At 40.1% G+C, this 26,329-nt stretch overlaps 1 protein-coding gene across 1 annotated transcript in view; it reads left to right on the top strand.

Moving 5' to 3' along the window:
• The first annotated feature begins 621 nt into the window (after positions 1-621).
• GABRB1 (gamma-aminobutyric acid type A receptor subunit beta1) overlaps positions 622-26,329 on the top strand; it is a 146,942-nt gene continuing 121,234 nt past the window's right edge. Inside the window, 3 exon segments of the mRNA XM_067297159.1 lie at positions 622-662; positions 739-830; positions 924-991. Of these exon segments, the coding sequence (XP_067153260.1) occupies positions 944-991 (48 nt within the window). The 5' untranslated portion in view covers positions 622-662; positions 739-830; positions 924-943.

Below are 26,329 nucleotides of genomic sequence, written 5' to 3'. Positions count from 1 at the left end.
AAAAAAATCCCCTTCTGAATGCAAGATCAACTACTTCGTTTGAAAAATAGCAGCTAAAAATATGCTGCGATCTAGTGCCTATGCCACAGTCGGTACCTCTGAGGAAGGGATAGCTCCAGTGACAAATCTCAAGCAGCAGAGCACTGGATAGACCTGTAATTAAGACTCGAGCCTTCCCAGTCAGAGCACGTCCTGTTTGCACCAAATTCTTAACTTCTTTTGGAGTCGCGGATACCCTTTTACGTTATCTTTAAAGCTACCAGACAGCACGAGTGCGAATTTTCACAGAAAGTGACCGCGATTCTTTCCTCTTTTCCCCCTCACGGAGGAAAGTTTGCTAACGGCAGAAGCCAGGAGCGGCCCGCGGCGGGCGGGGGCCGCCGCTGCAGCCGCGGCGGGTCCGAGCAGCGCCCGCGCCCCCCGGCCCGGGGCCCCCGCGCGGCGCGGCGGAGAGCGGCGCAGCGGGGCGGGAGGTGCTGCCGGGCCCCCGCGCCCGCTCCGCTCCGCGCATGCGCCGCGCGGGCGGCAAGTGTTGCTCCGCTCCGCGCCGCGCCGCTCCGAGTCGAGGTGCGCGGCTCGTCCCCGGCGGCGGGATGGCGGCGGCGAGGCGGGACCGCCCTGGCCCTGGCCCTGGCCCTGGCCCTGGCCCGCGCGGCGCGCAGGTGAGCGGGGCGAGCAGGTGCGCGGCGCCGCCGCGGCCGCCCGCAGCGTCGCTAACCGCCTCTGCTCCCTCCCCAGCGCCACCGAGCCCAGCAACGTGTCCTGCGTGAAGGAGACGGTGGACGGGCTGCTCCAGGGCCACGACATCCGCCTGCGGCCCGACTTCGGAGGTGAGGCGCCCGCCCCGGCCCCGGCCCTGGGGGCGGCCCGGCCCGGCCGGCTGCCGGGGCGCGCGGCTGACAGCGCCTCCGCTTCCCGCGCAGGGCCGCCCGTCGGCGTGGGCATGCGGATAGACATCGCCAGCATCGACGTCGTCTCGGAAGTCAACATGGTGAGTGACCCCGCGGAGCGGCGCGGAGCAGACCCCGCCGCCGCCCCTCCGCGGCCGCCTGGGCGGTGTAAGAGCGAGGCGCGCCGCGGTCGCGGGGGGGGGCACCTCATTTTGCAAGCTAGCAGCGTTGAGCAAAAGGGGCAAAAAGAAAAGAAAATGCAGCTTCTCGAAAGGCTGTCTTCCTTGTAGGAGGAAAAAAAAGCACCGTAGATGAAGTACGTAAGAAAAGGAAGTTCCCTATCCAGCTATCAAAATCAAAGTCTCCTAGCTACAGGTGTGAAATGTACTGCATTTGATTTCGATTCCACTGCTGAAAGAAATGCTAGTAAACACGCATGCTTAAAGATCAGAAAACATATCTATGTAGTGCTTGTCTCATTTCACAGCCTTTTCCCAGAAGAAAATGAAAAATCAGTTACAACTTTAAACATTTTACAAAATCATGTTGGATTAATATACAGCTTGGGCATTTCAGTCTCACTCTCTTTTCCTTTGTTTCATCTTATATGAAAAGCTAAGGTGCTTTTTTTCCCCATACAGGGAACACCTATTCAGCTAAGAGAAGCTAGAAACCTTGCGTTTCCAGCCTGGTCACCAGTTTATTTCACTCAATATCAAGGTGGTATTTGCCCCTTCAAAGTAATTCACTCAAGAGCGGGGATTTTTTTCTTGGTATTGAATATTTGTCATTAGAACTACCAAAGAGAGATTGTTTTCCTTTTCATATTTTTTTTCCTACTGTGCGCTATACCTACACAGTTGCTGCTTGCATGTAACTGTTGCATTTACTGATGAATATGCCTGGTCGGATCGTGAGGAAAGGAGATTTGTCACTGTGCATTTAGCACACCAGGCTCTGCAGAGTATTAACACCACGCAAAAACAACTCTCTGAAAATTTCAGCTCCTCAAGCTCATTTTGCTGCATTTTATTTTCAGAAAGGACATGGTAGGGACTGTGGAGACCAGGCAGAGGAAACGGAACACAGACCTTCTCCAAATCCAAATAATTGAAGAACAAATCTACCCCAGCTCCAAACCATGCCCATCACCCTGTAATGGGGTGGCTGCTTCTGCAAAGCAATATACCTTGGAAAGCCAAACCACCAAAATATCTATCCTGAAAGGTCCAGAATATTTCTTGTAAAGTGTCAGCACCTGAAATCCTGTTAATTGGAAGAGGCATGAGTGTAATTGTGTGGTTCCACTGGTGCTGTCATGGGGCATTAATTGCATTACACTGGCTCGCAGCATTTCTGCTCAGCTCTGAAGGGAGCGGGATCCCACATGCAGCTTCCTCTTCCATTCCAACCCTTGCACAGCCCCTGGGAAATTGTAGCTTGAACTCTTTGTTTTTAATTGAGGAAAGTCATAGGCTAGATGGATTCTTTGACTGCTGTGTGCTGTGGGGCAGCTCAACTAAGACCGGTCAAAAAAAGTGACAAGATGTTTTTATTTAATAAAAATGCCACCTCGCTCACAGTGTAAGGAAGCGGCCATTCCCAGGAATAGCTGATAGCCCAAAGTTAGGGCAAAATATGGGAAAATCAGTCCCCATACTTAATGAAGCAAGCTGAGGATATGAAAGGGGCTCTCCCATACCCCAAGCACATACCTTTATGCGATGCGTACGGTGTTCTGTCACAAGTTCTTTATTGCGTATTGTCAGGGTCTCTGTTACACAGTCTTTTGGGCAATCATCAATTTCATCAGTCTTAGCAGAAATGAGAGAATCTGTATCTCAGCTTAAGTAAAACTTTCTTGCCCAGTAAAAGAATGCTTTATCCTAGTATTTTTTTTCCTAAGAATCGGAGTCTTGAAATGCTTAATGTTGCAGCAACCTGTGAATCTTTTAGCTTCACTTCTCCTTTTTTTCTAAATTCATTAGCGTCTTGTGTTTTTTTTTTTTCTTTGTTTAGTAAGAGCTACCACTATTTTGTGGCTTCAGAGCCATAAATGTCTACAAGATGGTAGTGTGTGTGTATATATGTGTATATATATATATATAATTGTCTACAGGGCAGTTTTGCCACTTAAGGAAAAGGGTGACACGGGAGTAGAGAGCAGCACCCTTGTCTTGTGAGCTCCTCCTGACAAGAGGCTGGCTGACTCACAAGAGCTCTCTCCCATCAGTCTCACTGTAGGAGTAGTGGAAGGAGTTGTCTCATTTTTTTTGCGCTCTCCTCAGGCACATGAAACTATTTCCAGAACAACAGAGGCTGCTATTGCAAACCTCAGCACCCACTGGTGGGGTTAACGTTTTCATTCAATTTCAGTGCTTAAATAAGTGTGAAGATTTTTTTAAAAACTTCTGGTTTGTGAAGGAGGCATACCCCTTGAGCACATTAAATGAGAGTTTGGCATGGCTGTGGGCTGTCCACCAAGTCAACAGGCTAATGTGTGCATCTGTGTAAATCCTGTCCTCAGACTTGGGCAGAAAGTTGAAATATAGAAGACAGAACTACTGTGAATTACAGGACCACCATCAGTAGTAACAGCCTGCTCAAGCAGCTGGTCTTGTGGTAGCAACTTCTTCAGTTACTGAACTACTGTGAAATAGTTTGCTTGCTTAGGTATTAAAACTCACACAGCCTTGAAGTCAACCCTCTGTTACTTCCCTTAAGTACACATTCTTCATCTGTTCACCTTCTTTAAACTGCATTGTTTTATAGCTGTTTTGTAGTTTAATAATACCATACTAAGCTGTCATAGAAACTTTTACAGAAGGATTAACTGAATTAATTGAAGCACTCGTTCTCATGACTCTCCTATTTGGCATCAGATATGTTGTCATGTATTGATTTTGCAGGTAATAAACTGAAAAGCCTGTTGTACATCAAACAAGCAGCAGAAATAGAACATAAAAGCCCTAATGATCATTACCCCATTGTAACCATACTCCCTCCTTAATATGCCATGGGCATATTTTTAATCTGTTTCCATCGGATTTTCACATCCTTGGTATAGTAATTGCAATTTACAAAGCACTCCCTTCCAAAGGTACAAGGTGACCCTTCACTTTGTCTCAATGACTGTTCAGCTAATTTTCATCCATGACAGAGTTCCTTTAGAAGTATATTAGACATTTACATGAATATAAAGAGTTCATTAAGAACCATGCTATGACTAAATCTATTAAGTTTCTGTGATGTGAATTGTCTGTTCTGTGATACCTTTACCTAATTAACAGAAGGTGCTGCTTGTATGTCAAGAATAAGCAGGGGTAGCATGATTCATGGTAACTATCTTCAAGCTTCAGCACAAGCAAACAAATAGCATATTACTGTATTTACTAGGGAACAGTCAAGGATCTGGATTCAAAAAGAAAGATCACATGCAATACATGATATTAATTTTCTTTCTAAAATGTTTTTCCTAATGAGCAGGTGGGCAAAACTTTATAATAGAGAAAAGGTAGCTGGATGAGTTGTAAAGCTCTGAAAGCAAATGCACAGTATAAACAGTATATAGCGCAGTTGAGAAGCACAAAAAATAAGCCTATTACTTTATATCAGGGAATTCTGTTCTGGACCTACCACACTGACCTAATGAAGATTCAATTTGTTGGTGTCCTCATACTTCTCAGATAGCAGGCTCTGTGTCACCAAATAACCACCTGTGATCCTGAGTGGCCCAACCATGACAGAAGGAAGGGACAAAAGAAAACATGGAAAGAATGCATTTGTTTTTTGTTTTTTTGTTTCTTTTTTTCCCAAGAGAGATACAGTTCTTTAGTTTCTCTACACCCAAAGTCTCTTAGATTCAAGTCTCTCATGCTCCTTTAGTTTCTCAGACAAGCTGAATATCTTGCAGAAAAGCAGGATCTCATCTGTGCCGCCTGCTCCAAAATCACTATCTTCTTCTCAATATCACTATCTTCTTAAAGGTCTCTCTTTAAGCAGTCCTTTTATGCTGTCAACATCTCAGCCTGTTGGTTATCTTCTTGCCCCAGAAAGAAGTAAGTTTAGCTTAAAGCTCTCATTTACAGCATTCTTTTGGGAAAAGTGATGATTAAATAAGCCAGCCCCTCTCTGTTTCATGTGGTACTCCCCTCTCATATACTTTCTCTCCTTCCTGCCCTTACAATTAGACATAAGATATTAAACACAGATAGAAACTATCTTCTGGTACATTTCTGACACCTTGGTTTACACTGAATGATGAAGTTATGTGTTTGCAGCACAGAGTAGATCTGCACATCATGTTTGATCCCTCACGCTGTCATTACTGTCGATATTGATCAGTTACAAGAATGAAGTATCTCACACATTACTTAAACCTTTGCTGCCCATGTTTTTGTCGGACACCTTTCCTATGCCACTTATTTAACTTTTCCTGGAAGCAAAATAGTGTTTCTCTTTTTTTTTTTTTTCCTTGCTTTAGGGCTGCTCCCAGTACAATTGCTGAAACACTAGCTTACATGAGAAATCAAATCCAAGTGAGAAATGCATTCTCTGACATACCAGAAGTTTATAGATATAGTACTATAGTACTTTGTTTATAAATAGTTCTTTGTCTAAAGGCTTGATTACATGAGTTAGTTCAGATCATCTTATTTTGTTTGTTCAGTTTGAATAGATCAGTGAGCAGTTTTGCAAGTGTGAAAGAATGAAGAATAACCTCTTGTTCCATGCTCTGATCTCTAGAAAGGATCTTCCTGATCTTCAGGGTTGCCCTTTCTAGAATGGTTCATGCTTTTTCTGTTTGGACCTTCATAGAGTCATTTCCCACATAACATCTGCCTATTTGGCTTTTTTCTGGGTCTGCATAAATTTGCTGTGTTTACTGTTTATTACCAGTCTGACTGTTCAGTTTCCTTCAAAAAATGACAGAAATCAGTTTTTGAAGAAAATAAACAGAATATGTTCCAGACAATCTGAACATTAGAACCAAGCCAAATAAATAAGCAGACATTTGAGCAGATATCACCCTGCAAGTTGAAAGAGAGGATTACAGTTCTTTTCAGTTGTATAAACAGCAGCAAAAAGAGCCAACAGCATCCTGGGCTGCATGAACAGGAGCACAGCTAATAGATCCAGGGAAGTGATTACTCCTCTCTACTCAGCACTTGTGAGATCACATCTAGATCCTGTGTCCAGTTTTGGTCTCTATACAAGAAAGATGTTGAACTGCAGCAAGCTCAGCAGAGGGTCACCAAGCTGTTAGGGGCTGGAGCACTTGTCCTGTGAGGAGAGACTGTGGGACTGGGGCTTATTCAGCCTGGAGAAGAGACTGCTTCAGGGAGGACCTGACAGCTGTTCCCTAGTACCTATGGGGAAGTTATCAGGAAGATGGAGCCAGTCTCTTCACAGAGGTACACAGCAGGAGGAAAAGAGACAACAGACACACAGTGAAACAAGAGAGGTTCAGGCTGGATGCAAGAAAAGAGTCTTTTTTTCCATGAGGAAAGTCTAACAGTGGAGCAGGCTGCCCAGAGAGGTTGTACAGTCTCCATCCTTGGAGGTCTGCAAGACCCTACTGGATCAAGCCCTGAACAACCTGGTCAGGGACCTTTGAGCAGGAGGTTGGACTAGAGACCTTCTGAGTCCCTTCAAACCTGAATTACTCTATGATTTTTATAAAATAAAAATTGGTTATCACATTCTGGAGGCAGAACTTTCCTTAATATTCACAGATAGCCAGCTATGCCAGATTTCGAGACAAATACATAAGATGAATTTGTCAAATTCTGTATACACACACACACAAGTTTTACCTGTAAATCCAAGACAAGGATATAGATGCCTCCAGGGCCTAGAATTACAGAAAGGCTTCCCCTTACTCTAGGGCTGAACCTCTAGATGGCAGAAAGTACTTCTCTTTCAGTAGTTAAACATTTGATCTTAAATATACTAGACTTGTTCAGGAAGTATAAAATCTCCCATAAACAAGCAAATAACAATATGGAAAGGTTTTAACATAGACTGTTAAGCAAAGAAGAGTCTGCTTTGTACCTTGAAATTTTTTTAGTAGTAACGTTGAATCACAAATTGATAACATAGTAGCAAATGCATTATGACACATTCTACAACAAAATATACAACAGCTCCCCAGAAAGATATTAACATCCAGCACAATTCATTCACACCAGAGTTTTCAAAGTAATCTCAGCTTTTCAATTTTTGCTATATATTTTCAGACACAATTATGCAAATCATGTTACCATATTTTAGTAAATTTTCATTATTATTTGTTGAAGATGAAAGCATGTTTTGTATTAATAAAGAAGGAACTTCACAGAAAGCTGGAATGGCATTCAAGTGAACTATAGAAGCTCTTAAATGTAAGCAAAAATGCTATTAAAATAATGTATTCTGCAAGAATCTGTCAGTTATAAATATGTATATGATCTCTAGGAGTCTTGAACAGGCCTTGACCCACAGGTGACCACCTGGCCCAGCCATGGGCCAGCCCATCCCTGTCCCTGGGGAGGTGCCCAATGCCCATGTCTGGGGCTGCAGCTGGCTACCCCAGGCTGCCCTCCTTCATTGTGGGTTGGTGGGATGGGCCCTGGCTGCGAGGCCAGGCCCTGCCCTGCCACCATGGGGAGCCCCCTTGGCCCCCAGGGAGCCACTGGCCCCCATGTGCCTAGACAAGAAGATGGGGTACCCCTGCTTTGACAGATGTTGAACATCCCTCTCCATTTATCAAGTGTGCCACAAGGGGAAACAGAGACAAGTACAGGTATCCACTCAGTCTTTTTCTGATATGATGTCTGCAGAAACTGCAACATAACCCAAAATGTGGGGCTGTCAGAAATACCAGGGAGATTTCCTGTATTATGAAAATTTTAAATTATAATCAATCAGTCATAGAAAGAAAATCACAAGACCTGTCTGCACCAAGAATGAGGGAAGTTCAGAAAACCAACAAACCAAGGAGCTCTGTAGACAGGGGAAACAACTCAGCTGTGAAGAGCAGCATGTTAGAAGGGCACCGCACAGCTCCAAACCCAGACGATCCCTGTTTACATTCTTGCAAAATTCCTTGGCTAATCCAGTAAGTTTCACTTTAATTAATTAGTAAACAGCAAAGAAAGAAGGGGGCAACAAATCCCTGTTTTGAAGTTTAATTTGCATCTTCATAACTTTCAGGTATAAACAGGGCCTGGAGCCAAAACAAGAAGCAGGATGCATCTTGACAGGCAGCATCAGTTGAATAGATTCTGGTCTTTCCAAAGCTAAGAGCCAGCCTCAGAGATTTCAAAGACATTTCCCTAAAATGGTGGGAGCATCCAGGAAGGGATGTTATGTGTAAGAAACCAGACGCCAGCTCAGGTGGCAGTGGCATCGGACACTGTTAGGCGTTTAGTCAAGAGAAGCTAAATCTACAGGTTCAAACACTCAGGCTGAATACAGCTTAGCACTAGGGCACAGAATGTTTGCCCGTTACTCCTGACAGACCAGTTTTAGGAAAGTTAGTGAGCTCTTCATGGGTGGATGCAGGCTGTCTTAAGGCACTTCTTGCAGTCTGAGGGAGGGTTAAGCTGCCTTTACAGACACAGCCAGTTTCACGCATCATCTCATCCCTTCTTACTGGCTTGCTTAAGTATCTCAAAATTCAGCATTTTGCTGTTGTGAATCTGTCTAGGAAACCAGCTCTCCACTAGGGAATTGAGGACCAAAATCAGCATTATGAACCCCATCTTCAGAGCTCTCTGCATCACAGTAACCAAGTTCCTTTTTTTTAATCTTACCTAAAGAACTGAAAAGTCAGACTCCCTCAGCTCATCCAGTGAGGCAACAGAAGTAATCAGAGTGGTCACACAGCAATAATAAATGCAGATTTTCAGTCTAAATATATTTGCCTGAAGATAGTCACGAACATTAAAACAGTTTTTTTAAAAAGACACAAAACTCAAATATTCTTTATGAAAGTTTGCTTAGCTGTAGTGCAGAAGAAGCAGGCAGAAGTACTTTTCTATTATTTAGCAACTCTGTCTTGAAAAGCATGAAGGCCATGCAAAAGCATTTGAAATGAATACTAAGAAGAATGTTCAGCAACTGATTTTATTTTTTCCAGCAAATACAGAAAAACTAATCAAGTAATAATACATAAAGGTCAGATCACTTCATCACTGTCTGTTCCAAACAGGAGAATTATATAAAAAGTGAAACACAGATTGAATCTGGAAGAAGGCAACTTGATGTGAAATGACTGGGTCACTGTCATTGGATGGTTTGCTGGGTCATTTTTCATTTGTCCACACAAATAAGTGGTTCTTCAACAAAATTAGCAAGTATGCAAAAAGGATAAAGCAATAACTTAAATGTTGTTTCATATGACCTAGAAAGGGGATTTATCTTAATTTCTTGAGAGCTTAAAATAAACTGAGACCAGCTTCAGGGTTAATGTAAGCAGTATTCCAAATTCCCTTTTTTGCTTGACACATATAAATACTTTCCAAGTTCCCTGATTTCAAGGTTTAAACAAACTGAACACAACCTTCCTTTTGCCTAGGTGTGGTTTATTTAATGTTAAACTCACAGTTGCCCACAAAGGCCTCTGCTGACTCCCTCAATTTTTTACCTCTCTAGCCACTTCAAGAGGCTTACACTCACTTTCCAGCTTTTCTCAGGAGCTCAGTTCTGACCTATGTACCTCCTCTGTTAGCCCAAATTTTACATCTGACACCCCAGGGCATCCCGAGACATCTGTAGTCCAGCCAGATAATATAACCCATGCAGAGCCTACATTTCTGAAGGGAAGAGATAAAGCATTCATACTTCCCTTTTGTTTAAATCATATTCCAAGAATGCAGCAGAACAGCACAAGATAATGAGGGACAGAAAATTACTAGAGTCAGTTGTTTTGTTAACATTTTTGACAGGCTTTTCCTCCTCTTTTTTCTCCTGAGCCTGGAGTCAAAAAACTATGAATCTGAAATATGATGCTATTACTGTGACGAATTGTCAAAAATTTCTCATGCTGGAGTGACTGAGTGCCCACCTGCAAAAGAAAGGACAACATGTTTTCTGAAACATGCCCCAAAACATGTCTCCAGTAGATCTGGTTTCTGAAATCTACAGTTAATCATATCACAATGGTGAGCAGTGGTGCCTATGAAATGGACAGTGATGCCTTCTGCCTATTTAGTGGAAGCTTCAGCATCCAGTTTGAGGTGTTCAGGATTTCAGTAAAGAAGGGGTAGACCTGCAGTGAGATATGTCCTTCAATGATGTGGATGAGAAAATCCAAGAGATTATCCCCAGCCCTCCCTGTTTTGTGCACCTACATCATACAATGTGCCCTGCTACATCCACTGAAAAATTAGAACTGGTTGCAACAGTGCTTGTGGTCTGCTGGTGTGCACAAACCACATAGTTTAGTAGCATAAATATTTTGAGAACATTCAGGGTCCCAAATGATTCTTTAATGGGGGAACTGATCAACAATTTGCACAAAATATCTTCCCCCCAAAACTGTACTTTGTGTAAGAAGAGGAAAAATAACTGTAAAACTTAATTTCAAGTTCTCCCAGGAGAAAGAAATCCTGAATCTGAATGATGTTTCCATGTGTGTATAGATGCAGGAAGAAGGGGTTTTGGAGTTTTGGGGGATTTGTTTTTAATTAAAAGCTTGTGTTTCCATTCTGCCCATTTTCTTTGCCTTTTTACTGCTGATTCTAGAAAGGAAGGAAAATCAGAACTTTCCAAAATGAACATTTTTGTTCATAAGAAGATTTAAGGGACACACTTCAAATGGCTGCAAAACATAGTGATTTTTTTTAAATCAGCTTTACTTTGGCCTGAAAAGCATTCCTTAACTCAGGCTGTCTTCAGACATTCTCTTCTAACTGCAGTTCAGTGAAGACCTGCTACTGAAGCTGTGTAACCAGGAGAGCAAACAGTCACACCACCAGCTCCCCTGAGGTGTGAACAGATCCTAGCCTCGGGGGAGGAACCATGACAAGCTCCAAAGCAAGCACCAATGTAGCTTGTTCCCCTTCACAAGATGCTGAGTACTCTGGGATAACAGCTGAAACTGTTAAACCCAAAAGATTTCCATCATTCAAAGTGTACCCAGCTGATGTGTTTTGCTGATAGCTCTGTTCCAAACAGCTGCTGCTGAGAGGAGTTCTCTGAGGTTTCTTCTCTCTCATCTCCCATCCATCCAAGTATCCTTACTTTTAAAACATCAATGAAGCCTGAAAAGCAACAAGAAGGGCTCCTCTGGAGTGATGAAAAAAGTTCAAGATGGCTGTCAGAAAGATTTCATTAAAACTCTTAACACTCTCTAAGACTTTTTCTTCTAGAAAAAAAATTCCTGGCTCTCAAGACATGCACTTTCATGCTTGTAGAATTCCTCCTCCCTCACATAAAATACCTTCTGTAACCTTTGACAGTGCTCCAAAAGGCATATTGAAATTAAATCCCCTCTACCCCAAAGGCTAAACTACTGCAAATATGCTCACAAGGAAATCTGTAGTAGCAGTCACTGAATAATCCAGTGGAATATCACCAGATAATGGAGTTTGTTCCATTCTTTCTCTAAGCAATAGCTCTGTATTAAGATTTACATGGGCTGGAGAACATAGGTTAGATTTCCTGCGTAACAGCCTTGACAATGTCCTTTTAAGATTAAATGGTTGCTTTTGCCCAAGGAATGTCACACTGAGGTTTGCTACATCCTCTGCTGGAGAAAAGTCTAAATTGTTTGCGTTATGTCATCAAAAAATAAAAGGTAATTTAAAAAACACAAAGGCAGCTTCTAGAAATTGGCATAAATGTCAGCTATCACACATACATCCACCCTGTAGCAAGATAAGAGTTTAAGGTCTTTAAATGTTCAAGATAGAGTGCATAGTTTCAAAGCAAAGATTAATGATTTCAGAATGCCAAACTTAATTACAGGTTGGAATAAATGTTCTCCATTAAAATTCATCAGTCCAATCAGCTGAGATTGAGGAATTTCAGTCTTTTTTAATTATCTATCGAAAGAACTCAAGAGATAACAAAGTTAAAACTGTTGAAACAGATACACAGTGTCTAAATATTGTTCCGCATCTTAATCATATTAGAAGAGGTGTGTGATTAATTCCCCAGCAAATTTTTAACACAGAGAGACTCTTAAGGGCAACTGAAGTGAACACTGGTCAGCTGTGGGTAGGTATGTGCATGTGCATGTGCATGTATCTCAGGGACTTGAGGTCAGGACTAATTGCCAGGAGGCAGTGAGACTCCTGGTCCCACCCAGAGAGACTACATGCTGACAGTCCCACTGGTTCAGCAAGAATTCTCTCATGGATAAAATGAAGTGCACATTAGCTTTACCAGCTCAACAGTCTGCTCAGGAGTTTACAAGAGAAATCCAGCTCTCCACCTTATACCAGTTTTAAACCTTAGAACTATGTCATTACTCTTCAGCATAACAGAATAACCAAGCCTGGGATGATGCCTTCCCCTCTCTGTTCTTCCATGCTGATTTATCCTTTCTTTGACCCAGTTGTTTTGTATATCATTCACTCTCAATACCAGTACAAGGAGAGAAATGGATGAGGTTCAAAGGCTTCATTATACCTCATTATATCATTATATGTATTATATCATTATATTATGAAGTTATACATTATACTTCATAGGCAGTGCAGCTTTGTCATTGGCTTCCTATGAAAGAAACAAAACAAGAGATTAGCAGTCACCTGTAAATTCAGACTTATTTTATCCACTGTGCTAGGACTGACTAGAAAAAAAAATGAGTAAGCTTCAAAAGATCAGTAACATGCTGGGAATCAAATCTGCAGTGAAAGATTTCAGCTTATTACAGCTCAGCTTTTTACATGCTCCATGGATTCCTAAACTAGTAGGAAACAAATAATCAGAGTGTCATTTTGGAATCAGGTGCAAATGAATCCTGCATGTAGATCTTCTCAGTTCCCACTGTCAAGAGAAATAGGTTTGTATTCCAGAAGCACACTAGTATGTATTACTGAGATTTTAAGGAATATTTGTCTTCCAGAGAATACATTCTTTTCTCTTAATTATTCCTAGTAGAACTTCAGAGGAAGCACAAAGCAGATGATCAGAATGTCTAGCATATTTCAGGAAAATATAATGTAAAGACAAACATAGCTAAATAGCAATGACTGAAGTCATAACACTTTGAAGAAACTTTGAGGATTCCAGTGATGTACAACATGAGTCAAGATTGTTCTCATGAATAACATGAGATTTACACTACTATTGGCAGTACTGGTCTCTGGACATTTGGCAGTGTGTTAAGAGTACAGTACTGTTACACTGCCAAGTATGAAACACTACTGTGTTTTTTTTAATTTTATTGCCTTGAAAGTGCCTGCAAGCATTCCAGATAGTCAAAGAACAGGCCTTAAGATGCAGATCATAAACAAATTACTGGTAAAGAGTATTAATTCTTCTCCATGACAGCATTTTTGTGAGGAATTTTCACACTATAAGAGGAAGATCCAGCCTTGCACTGAAAGTGCTTTACTGTAGTTAAGACTCCTCAGCTCAACCCCCTGGAGCAATGGGAGCACGTGCAGCACCGGCAAAAAGCAGCCAAGCAGCTGGCAGTGTCCTGTGTTAGGTGTCCACTTTCTGTGTCTGCAGAAGCGATAAGCAATTAAATTGACAGGTCAACTCCTGAACAACCTCCTTGTCCAAAGATAATGTGAAGGACAAGGGGGCACCAAGGAGCATTGCTCATTAAGTTTTCCAATTTAATAGTTTTCTTTTCACATAGAATTGAAATCTAGGTTCACCCAGCTCTCTCTGGAGCCTCACCCAGACATTTCTTTTTCTCAAAATAATGATAGAACAAAAAAATATTGAACTCTTCCATAATCTGCTCACAAGTCACTTTTTCTCTTAAGGTAATTTTCCTGCCTACAACTAGGTCCTCCCACAACAGGCTAGCTATTAAGCCACTATTTTATTGGAAACATACTTATTTTTTTAAGGATTAAATATTAATCTGCAGGCATGTCAGAAATGTATTATGCAGACAAGCTTATTACATGGATTTACTACAGGACTTCGTGGTTTCAATGACTTTTGCACAGCTTGTATTCTGAAATCCAGGCAACAGAAGAGCTCCAGATCATAGAGAACAAGCCCAAGATGAGCCACTGCAACTTGTTTTTCCCATGAACAACGTCAGCACCTGAATCTGTAGCAGAGGGCTGCTGGCTCAGCAGGGCCCCGCTGAGCTCACTGCAACTCTGCAGGGCCATCAGGTGAAGTTGCTGTCGTGACGGATGGCTAATTCTTTTCACTATTTTTAAAACAGGAGTATTGTGGTTTGGATTAGTTTCTACAGAAGCACATAGAGCCTCTTATCTGAAAGAGTGCATTCAGTCAAGTATTTTTGATAAGTTTCTGGTCTGCTGGATTTCCAAGGATGTTTGTGGGACTAAAACAGAGCTTGGATTAAAGCAGGCAGATCTACATGCCTTAGTTGTGTGGGGGTTTTTTTCTCTCCATTCAGATTATTACAATGATAGAGTCTTCAGCATGATGCTACAGAAAAGAATTAAAAAAGAGTGATATACTGAACCAAAAACATGAATCCAGTAAACTTAGTGGATGCAGAACTTTGCACTGATTATGTCCAAACAAATGGCAAGTCAGTATTTCAAATGACTTCCAGTTATGTAATGAGCCATCTAATCTTTCATAGATATTCTGTAGAAGGCAAATAGAAAAATTATTATATTTGAAATCTAGATGTGGAAAATGTCATTTTCATTTATTAGCTGTTCTTCTATCCATTCCAAAGGGCATTCAATTCCAAAGGGCTCTTTTAGAGCATGTGCAGTATAGAACTGCTCAGCCCACATGGTCCTTTGGTTAGGTTCCACTGAAATCAGTGGAGAGACATCAGTGATGAATCAAACCAGTCTCAGTCAGGCTGATTAACCTTCCTGCAGTAACTGCATTTTCTTGCAAAACACTGCTCTTAAAACAAACTGAACTGTCCTGAATGCACACAGACATCAAGGAAAAACTTTAAAAAATGCTACATTTCTATGCTAAAACTTCTGGGAACACCTCAATAGTAAAATGCAAAGAAACAAAAATGAGCAAGTGAGAAAAAACAAGAACCCCTTTGTCCTCCCAGGAGTATATTCTCCATCATTTCAGAATCTTGGCTTGCAGATAGCTTGGTTTTCCTCAAAGCCGTTTTAGTTTTCCTGCTGCTACATCCATCCATCCTAACCTAAATGCTGGTACTAGAAGCAATCACTCTTTCTGACAGTAATCTGAGGCCTCAGTCTCCCTATTCTACACTAAACCAGCCCCAGTGGAAACAAAATGAATGTGAACACATACCTGTCCCTCTTCTTTTTTATTATTACTCATACACAAAGCTACAATATCAGCATGACATCAGCAAGACTTGTAAGCTTAAAAGCCAGAAGTGGGAATCTCTTCCATTCTCTGTAGATATGAGTGATCAGCTACCTTTGATTGTATTTGTATATTTGTCTTTAAAGCAATCAGAATAGGTCCACAACAGAAGCTTTGAATATTGTTCTGAAATCGGGGAAGTATGTGGGTGAGAGTTCTTCTCCCTCCTGGGGATCATGACTCTCACTGTAACAAAGCTGTCAGGGGAGGTCAGGAGTCCAAAAGAAAAAGGCAGTAATTCATTTGACTTGGGGGAGGCTCAGAAAGCACTTTGGATGACAATGCAAACCTTAGATTTCACTCTGTGTTCAGCAGGAGATTAGTGGCTACAGTGGTTATATGTTGTTGCATTATAGAAGAAGAGACGATGGTCTCAGGGTGAGGTCCTAGGTGGAACCATAGGGTCGATTTCTATTCCATACACAGATTTTTTTTGCATGACTGTGGACATGCAGCAATTCCTCTGGCCCTCGGTTCCTCCTCTGTTGTTATTCCTACCTCACAGGGACATGAGAATTAAATACATTGTGATAGGGACACATGAGAGCTTATTTGGGCAGTGGGCAAGTTTCTCCACACTCGGATGGAAAGAAAAGGCATGCAGTTACCTGCCTGCAGTTAAAAAGAACATATCCCCTGTGACCAGTATTTTCAACAGAACATCATGGCTTATGACCTTAGCTCGTCTGTTCCTACATCTCTACAACAGTATTCCTGCAGCACTGACAGGAATTTATTTCTTACTTACCTAGTGAGAAATCCCAAGACATCACAAGATGTTGTATGGTAATTACATTTTACTCAGTGGGATTACTGAATGACATATTGTGATATATCAAGAGGCAACTGTGAATTTAACTTGAGTCAGCACAGTAGACTTTGCTCAGTACAGTATGCTTCCAGATGAGCACAGTGTAAATGTAAGGATAAAGAGAAGTTATTGAATACCTCAGAATATCATGCATCCTCTGTCAGCATTAACTTTCAAAACAGGCAAGTTCAGGGCTGGCTTCAGAATGTGTACTCATTATTTAGCTTCTATATTTACTTCAATATTTAAGAACATATTATTTGCAGAACAGATTCACAGGAGAAGGCAATAATGATACTCACTTGCAAGATACTCACTGTTTCTATTTATTCTTTGATGCCACTAAATGCCCATTTCTCATGAATAGAGAGGAGGTAAACAACATTGCTATTCTGTAAATACACTACTAAATTTCACTAAATTTCAGACAACATTTGCCCAGTTTTTGGAACATGACACTTAACAGCCACAGCAGAGGGCTCTACTAATCATTAAAGAGGTGGGCAAATATTCATGTGTATCCCTCCATGGACTGTCTTTTGCAAGAAGTTGGGTGGTATTTGGGGAGAAGGAAGCACCAGAGACTGACACAAATTCTGATTTTTGTCTCACACATTTATCAGGGCTATTAGTAGCATGGACAGAATTTCCCTTCTGTGGAAAGGATTTTTTCCTTAGGTATCTGTGGGGAGTTTTAGTACATACTAACAAACCGTCTCCTTTGCTAATGCAAAATGTGTGACTACTGAGTGACTAGGTCTTCCCAGACATGCCATTCTTATTTTTACATGGCCACGTCTTTCACTGGGTTCTCTGTCAATTCCATGCCCAATGTACTCTTTAAAAAATGGTTATCCATAGCAACTCTGCCTTGCTGTTTCAGCAATGCTTCCCCTGGTCCTCTCAGGTAACTTATATCTTACTCTGGGAGCAATACTTTTAGGGGCAGGAGGAGGTGGATATTCAGCTTTAGTGGCTGGGTAGATGAGCAGGTCAAGTACTTCAGTCCCAAAAAGCTGATCACAGCAGTGCTAAATATCCTCAAATCCTGTCAGTCTAATCACAAGGGAGGTATGCAGGTTGCCTGAAGTGCCAAAGTTAGGAGGAAAGTTTCCCTCTCTACTTCTCTAAATCACTTTTGAAGGACCCTCTCACTCCATTAATGCTATATTATAGAGTCTATTGAGATATTTCTCCTAATGTAGGTTAGGCACTGTAAAGACCTAAACAAAGCTCTCTCCTTCTTGCTTTATAATGTGTTGCTCCTTAAATTCAAAACAAGGACCCCTTCTTCCCCCTCAGTATCTCAACAATTATGATATGTGGGCAACAATCCCTAAGACTCATGACTCAAGCATTACCAGACCAGTTGCACCACGTAATTTAGAGCCACATGAAAATTGTATGGGTCTTATATGTGATTTGGTAGATAAAAGAGCTCCTCAGAATATTTCTCTTGGCCATATCCCTACCATTAGATAACTGGGCAAGTTGGCTTTGTGGCTGCCTGAAGAGAGTGAACAAGTAACAAACCCTCAGCAAGGGCCATCTGTTTAGATCTATGACTTACCATATTTATAAAAAGAACTGTTGCATCCATTAAGAGGAAAGTCTAGAAATCAACCTGAAATGAGAGAAAAACTTGGCTTACTTAGTCCACTCATTAAGCGAGGAGAAGCCTGCCCTACATTCAGTATTTTCTGTGCCTACTCCAAGCTAGTCTGAAAGATTTCAGGAACTAGGATTGGATCATTACTGTGCAATCCTCCCATATCTCTGTTAGGAGGTACAACTTGTCTCCAGAACATTACTTCTCCTAAATACATTTGATGACTTTATATCACATTTCCCAGTACTTGCTCCCTTCAGATAAGGGTAAGTAATTTTTGTGTCTTTTGTTTTGCATCCCATAATCCTTTTAAAATAGGTCACTTTTCTCAAACTTTTCTCTTAAATGGTATCCTTAAACTCAATGGCCATTTTAGCTTTTTTCAAGTTAATGAAGCAGCATGTCACATGTCATTCCAGGTACCAACCTGCATAAGGGTCTGCCTCACGCATCTGACAATGCATGCTTTGTTTCTTTGCTGCTTCCTGGGTTTATTTTCACACAGGCCTCAGAGAAAGGTTAACAAAAGGTAAGTAATACCATGGCTTCTCACATGAGCAATCCAATTTGGAGTCATACTCTTCACTACGCATTCATGTTGGATCAGAACCCTTTCTCACCGACACTAACATAAATTGGCAATAACTACGCTGAAATCAGTGAGTCAGATCCAGATAAAAGACAAGCATACATACTGTATTTTCAAAAGCCAACTTCTATATATATGTAACTCCAGAATAAAGGTCTTTCACATGTTGTCTGGGAAAAGAATTTTGATTCAGATTATTATTGCAAAATCTCATTTCTCTGTGATTTTTGTTCCTACAGTACAGTCCAACTGTATTACTTATGCTACAAATTATCTTTTCTCAATTCTGTTATCTTGCCTGTCTTTACATCCAAGCAATCTTATCTACATCTAAACAGTCTTACATTTTGCATCCTCAAGTACCATCTTTATTTTAGTATGTTACTTTCTGCATTCACTCAAACTTCTGGTTGGTGTAATCTCACAGACTGGTTCATCTCAAATTAGCCTTCTCATGGAAGTCACCTGTGGAAATACTGATATATTCCATCAATGACTGAGCCTTGTGATCCCTCCAAGGATACTCAGCACCTTGCAAAATTGTGCCATAAATGGCAGTTGAACAACACTGATTTAAGGGCAGAATGCTAAGTGATTTATACTACCTTCCTCTATGAATAGAGCTAAGACCAAACAGGGTCAAGATGCTTCATCACACAAGATGCTTTGCTGGCATTAATTATTCCTCAGCAAGTTTCCAGATACTCTGGCTGAGGCAAGATTTGAACCAATGTCTCCAAGAAAAGATTGGAGATAAATGCTTTGACCACTCAGCCTAGGCTTTGTTACAGACATGATAGAAACAAGTCCCTGGAGCAGCAGTATGTTTTCCAGGGCATAACTTCTGGTAGATAGCCACTTCTATACTGCTTTCTACATCAGTGGCACAAACAAATTTTCATGCAAGCCTGAGTGAAAAATACGGTAGGAGAAGATAAGTAATCTCACTTTTTCTTTTTTAGCAACTCAGTTCATTTTCCCAGAATTGGACTTTCCACTGTGTATGCAGAAGTAGGCAATCACCAAATGAAATTCTTTTTGGACCATTTCACCTATCATTCAGTATCTCTTCTTCTGACACATCTGATATGCATGATGAGGCAGTGGGCTGAGAGATGGAGGGCTCACCAGGTGTCAGATTCATTAGCGTGGAGGCGAGCACACCAAACATCTGCACAGCAGATGAGAAGGGAGACTTCTGGCAGACAGTAGGAAGACATCCAGCTGAATTTTAGTTAGGGGCTTGCTAAAGTTGGCCTGCACTCTGAGACACACTTTGGATGACATTCAATGTTTTTTATCTATCCCCATGAGAAAATTATGACATTTTAAAGTGGCAGTGGAAGCAGGGAAAGCAAATGGTGAATAAGCTTCTAGTCCAGACTGACAACAATGCTTCAAAATAAAAGCAATCTTCTCTCCAGCATGTCTCTGAGTTTTGTGAGGGTGGGAAGGATGCTACTCTAAAGTGAATTATCAGCATCAAACAAGAATACATTTCTCACTTTAGCAAGGGGTGATCTAATACCTTGACAGCAGACATAGGCAATTTCTCAGTTTCTTTGTACTCTTGGTATACTTAGTCTTATTGACAGCTGCATTCACAGAGTCAAATGATTAAAGCACACGGGACAATCAGTGAAATGCAGTTCAGAAATAATCTGCAGAAAACATAGGTAAATAATAATATAATGATAATAGCATACCCAGAGCACTCCAGAATAGAGTACAAATACAAAACAGCATACTATATACAACCGATAGTACTACTATCAAATTTTAAAAAATGAACTGCATTTTCCATTAAAATGAAAGACAGTTTGTGAGAAGAAATCTCTCAGAAAACACAACATTAAAAACCAAGTTCAAAACAATTGCTTTTTCATCCATCTCTGCTAAAATATTAAATCTGTATTATCTGGATCTCTGTACACACAACATAATCTAAAGAGGAATACAAAATGTAAGATCATCTTCTGTTAAAAATAAGTTCTAAGTTCTTTTGCACACTTCAAATTGTTTTTACTTTATTAAATGTTTTTCTGTCCATGTTTAGCTGAATGGGAAGAGATGGCCAAGACGACCATCACTCTTTAATTGGCCAATGTTCCCATTCAAAAGAGAGCCCTCTCCCCTCTGCTGTCCCATGGCTCCCATCTCTCTCCCCCATCCCTTGCTGTATCAGCAAATAATAAGAAACCAGACCTGGTGTTTGAAAAACTAGTGCTGAGATGTTCAGCTCAGGTAGCTGCATAGCTAGGAGTTCAGGCAGGAGGATTTTCACAGAAGTATGATGGGGAAAACACTATCCTGAAAAATACATCACCAGTTCCTTTATTTATTTAGTGATTAGCGTTAACCTTAACATAACAAAAACAAAAGGCTTACATTATGCTAGGAACTTGGCGTTAGCAATGGAGAATGGAAGCATAACCTACCTGAAGCATCATTTTTCTCTCTATTACTAAATACATATGGCAAAAGAAAAATTCACAGAAATTTTCCCAAAGATGAAATTCAGCCTGTAATATGTTTTTGTTCCCAGTGGGGGGCAAGAGGGAACATTCAGTTCATCTAAGCTAGGCTCCTACTCTTGACTCATCTGCCCCAAACAGGTGGGAAGATTTACTTCACAGGGCTAATGTTAAGCCTTTGTGAATATAGCCTGGGATTTTGGGCACACATTGGGTATGAATGTGTCACTGGGCAACTACCAGGGGAGAGCTTATAAATTACAGGTTCATTACCATGTAGCATGTACATATCTAAAGTTTTCTTTGTTCAAGCTCAGTTGCTTGATTTTGGACTTGAATAGGTGTTCATAATGTGGATATAAAACATACCTATACAGCAACATCTTAATCACCATCACTCTAACTTTCCACCACTTTCTTTGCCAGTTTTGCTCATGGTCACTCTTCTAAAATTTCAGATAATTAGTTTTTCCACAAGTCTCTCACATGACTACACACAAGGTCAGTACAAACTAGACTTCCAAATCTGGAGGCTATTTGAAAGTTGTTAGCAAACAGTACCTTTTCTGCAGACAATATTCCCACCAAAATGGACCCTTTACCTACTTATTAAAATATTCTGAAAAAATGTTTGGTGAAAAAATAATCCAAGCAACTACTTAAGTTTTAACAGACAGTATGAACCACTGAGTATTCTGAGTGCCAGGCCTATCATTATATAGCCACTTTTTCCAGCAGTGCCATTCCCTGAACAATTGAAACAATGGTTGCTACTAGAACATGTAATTTGCCAGCCATTTGTGCAGAAACCTACAGTGGCAAGTAGTTTGGTACAGCACATTACATCAGCTAGAATTTTATATTACCTCCTTACTTTTTCAAAGTATTACAGCTTCTTTTGGAGCCTATGCCAGGGCTCCACTGTTCTAGTCTTTAATAAAAAATGAGGATGATTTATATGAACAATGTGCAGAGGAAGAATTCAGGCTGACAGTGTGTTCACAAATACAAGCATCTGCTTCAACTGCAAAAGGCAATTCTTTCTTTGTTTATGGAAACATAAACATGAATGATTCTCAATACTTTATCTTTGAGATCACTCCTCCAGAAAGCTGGCTTTGAAGAAACATAACCATCAGCACAACACAAAAAAGGTATATAGTGGAATTGCAATTTCCATTCTGGAGGTCATTCTGAAATTTTTCTGTTACAACCTGGCATAGAAGTAATTTGTAAAGTTGTTTCTGTTGTTCAAAAAGTTGTTTTTGATTTGAGAATTTTCAAAACAATCTCTTCTCCAAATAATGAATATTTGTTGAACATTTTGATTTTTTCAGTGTTGTTAGAACAACATATTTTAATTGGCAAGCCTAGTCCTGGTTTACTTAAATGGTATTTTCTATCAGAAGTATTTTTCTTAGGAGGATTTTCAAACACCTCTGTTCATAACTTGCTTGGATTTACTGGCAAATGTGCCTTCTGCAGTTTCAAGCTTAAAGCCAGGGTACTTTTTAAGATGAAGTCTCAGAATACTCTTATCCTCTGCTTACATTTAACTTCATAACTTTATTCATTTCCATAGGATTATTTCCAACTTACATACATAAGAGAATTACACTCAGCAGGTAATATAAAGAGCAATATGCAGACTTGTTGTAGGAAAAGAACACCAGATTAAGTTTTCTGTCCATTCAGTATTCAAAGCTATAGATATGAGTCCAGAGGATCATCATCCTACACTTCTGGAGATTATTCACATCTTTGCAAAGTGGACATAAAAGGTAGCTCATTCTGTTCATTTTTCATTGTAGTAACTAGCTACACCTTAACAAAACCTGTGCTGAAGTGGATCCACAGAAAAAAAACATGCAGGACCTAACTTCTCTCTGGTGTAATCCAGCTGATTCACAGACCAACGGAAATGCATTAAAAGTTATTAATAAAGTATCTTTCAGTGAATGCTTTTCCCATTCTCTCTGCCCAAAATTGCAGCTTTTGGATGTGCACACAGCTAAATTTTCATGTACAGTGTATCTACTGGTGGATACCCTGGACTTACTGTGCAGAGTATCTTGGCACTGCATGCTCAGTAACTGCCCTGCATTGGATAAACCACACATGCATGATTTCTCTCCCTTGCACTGTCCCATTATTTCAGCACTCAAATTTGGCAGTTTAGGAGCAAACATGGAACAGATAACAAAACTTACTCTATTCTGTTTACGGCAGGTTTATTTTATTTTAGTTTATACAGATGAGATATTTAAAGAAACAGTTTCTGAAAAATATTTATGTAAATAATTAGAAGCCAGATAAGTCCAGTCCAAAAGCTTTGACTTGGAAGCAGGTGGGACAGACTTAGAAGCTCTGTGCCTCCTGCAGGCTTTGGTTCCTCATTTCTCTCTTCCACAGTCCTCATTTTGGCTATAGATGGCAAAACAAGACCAATTGTGAAATAATGCTGCAAATAAATCAACTACAGCAGCACAAATGTTCCACCATGATCGTGAACAGTAAGAATTAGCTTTGGAGCTGAAACAAATTCACTACTCCCAAAACTTCTTGCTCAGAGAACTGTTACTTTTCTTCTCATTTTGAAAGCTAAACAGTGCCAACAACAGAGCAAGTTATTACAGAGAGTGGTATGGAATTTACTGCTTGCTTCACTAGGATTTCTACATAGGTATACAGGATTTAAAGAACTAAGATAGTGACTGTAATCAAAATTCTACAAGTCAGTTTCTGTCTCCCTTCACAGTGTTGCATGGTAAAACTGTGAATTAAATAGTAAATGAAAACATAATGCAATGCAAAAATTAAGTTTCATCCTGTAAGTTTTAAGAACCACTCTTTCTATGCCTGTGGCAACCACTGTTTCTTTAGCATGGCATCCAATGTTTTGGTCTGGGTGTTACTGATTCTCTTCTCATGAGCATCCCCTGGAACTTTATCCAGTTGGCATTTTCTGCTGACAAATTGTCAGCATATGAAAATCTGTTGCAGAGGATAGTCCTAAAACCATTAATCTATCCCTGCCCTCCCACAACAGCTATTTCCAACTGTAAGAGTAGAACAATTGATCAATAGCAGAAGAACTGTGACTATGTTGAACAGAGCTCCCCAAGCAACAGAATCGAGTCCTGGAAAAATCACTCCCCAAAAAGATAAGAATGGCCACAGTTATTTAAACATGTGGGAAGTGCTTAGACAATATGATGAGTTAGGCAGAGAAATAATATGTGAGAATAAGAAATGGCACAGGGCAATGATCAAGGACACCATATATAACTGGTTGCCGAGTTGCCAGGGATCATGCAACAGAAAGTAGTTCTTCTTTCCTGAACAGGATTAGAAAGGAAGGCTGCCTTTTGGCTACCATTCTATATAGCCCAATTCAATTCCTAAATCTGCTACAGAGTTGCAATTATTTCCCATTGCGGAAAATCTAATTTCTTTACCTGTGCTCCTGAAAGGTGAGATTTAGTAACACAAATGTTACCTAAGCTTTCCAACATTATCAGTTATAACAGCATCCAACAGATTTAGTACTAAAGTACCAGATTATAGCTTCACTATGTGATTATAAGGGTATCTCTGATTTCATTTTAAAAGCAGATTATCTAAATGAGCTAAATGAGTTAACTGAGTTATCTTCATGGCAGAAGAAGCAGTCACACAGAATGATTTATTGCTCTGTGCAATGTTTTTTCTGCCTCTGTGTGTTTTTGTATTTTGTTAGTTGAGTATGAGTTGCTTTCAACATTTTTCAGATCATGGGGGAGTTTCTTTTAATGCTCATAATTCAAGTTGCTAATCACTCAGAAATTCAGGTTTGCTCAAATGGTTGAGAAAAAAGCAATTAGCTAAGAGGATTATCTCAGGAAAGAAAATGACTACAAAGATGCATTTTTCCATACAAGTTTTCTTTTGTCCTCTTGATTAGAAGCTTAAGAGAATTAAATTAATATCTAGTGGACTTGTACACATTGTCAAATATATATATATAAAAATAAATAATACTTTTTTTTTTTTTATGGGGCCTCCAAGTCTCTGCTGTGAGTTCCTCACAAGTGTCTGCTTCAGTTCCTCAGGGACATTCCTTTAGTGGTGGCCATCAAGATGAAGTATCCAACGGCTCAGAAATGAAAATGAAATCCAAAAAACAGCCTAAGGGATGCATGTTTTTCAACCATCCTGAGATATTTTACTTCACATAAAAAGGTCTGTTTTTCATCAGCCAATTGTCAGGTTCTCTACATGCAACATGGACTCAGGATGGTCCACCTACAACTAATGGTTTTCCTTTGCTGTGCAGAACTTCACCTGTCAGTAATCATTCCAAAGTGCAACCATCATGTTAAACATTTGCTTTGTGTTCAAATCAGAGGAAATTACCAGCTGTTCATAAACCTGCCACTGGAGAAAGTGCATGAAATATATTTCAATATCAATACAAATCTTCCCACAATCCACAGTCCCCATATAAATCAGTTCTTCTAGCAGCGACACATAGGTTCTATTCTACATTAGAGCCATCAGCATCTTTCAATACCTTTGATAACTAAAGATGTCATTATTATAATGTAGCAAAGATCCTCTTCAGCAATTAAACTCATTCATTAAAAGGTGGCAGAGAGTGTTTGCTCACTGTCATGCCAGCATCTTTTTAGAAGAAAGCAAGAGGAGCCTCTCTCTTCTCTATTTTCAGTGTGGCTATTTAATGATCATTTAAAATTTTAAAGACAAATAGCTAAAGAATAATTGCACAATCTGTTTTCTCAACCAGTTCACAGTCATAGGGATTTAGCTCTGCCACTTGCACAGTGTTTTCACTCTAGCCGGGACAGAGGGCAGGAACAGCAAAGACCAGTTCACATACAGAAGGAACCATAATCACCTTCCCATTCCAGTGGGAACAACTTCAACAGGACTTGATTCTTCCACAAAAATCAAAAATAACTCAACTTACACCAGCAGCAAGAGATATCAGTATCAGGCTCAGGAACTACAGTGACAAAATACTGACTTCTGCAGCAGTTGAGGGCTCAAGCTAATAACAAATACTGTGATGATACTTTTTTTTCCTGTGTTTTTTTTTTGTTTGTTTGTTTTTAAATCAATGCAGCTATTAAACCCCGGGAACACTGAATAAACTACATACATTGTAAACTGGGGACCCAGTTTTAATTTTATTGAAAATGCCTCTAAAGAATCTGGAAAACAGGACTGGTACTTTAATATTTATATCCCAGTTAAGCCAGCATGACCTTATGTATTTGGATAATGATAACTTATTATCTACTTGCCTAATAAAACATGTCATTTCAAGCAAATATCTTAAAGCTTGAAAATGTCTCCTGTTAAAAAAGGATTTTTAAAAACACATTAACCAATCAACTGCATTTTTGAAAGCCAATAACTTCAAAACAGAAATTTTACGGCTTTCTGACAAAAAAAACAAAACACACATTGTCATGAATAAAAAGA

This window comes from Apteryx mantelli, chromosome 5 (assembly GCF_036417845.1).
Source record: "Apteryx mantelli isolate bAptMan1 chromosome 5, bAptMan1.hap1, whole genome shotgun sequence".
NCBI lineage: Eukaryota > Metazoa > Chordata > Aves > Apterygiformes > Apterygidae > Apteryx > Apteryx mantelli.
The sequence above is the reverse complement of the archived record's forward strand: the minus strand, read 5'-3'. Positions and strand labels throughout refer to the sequence as shown.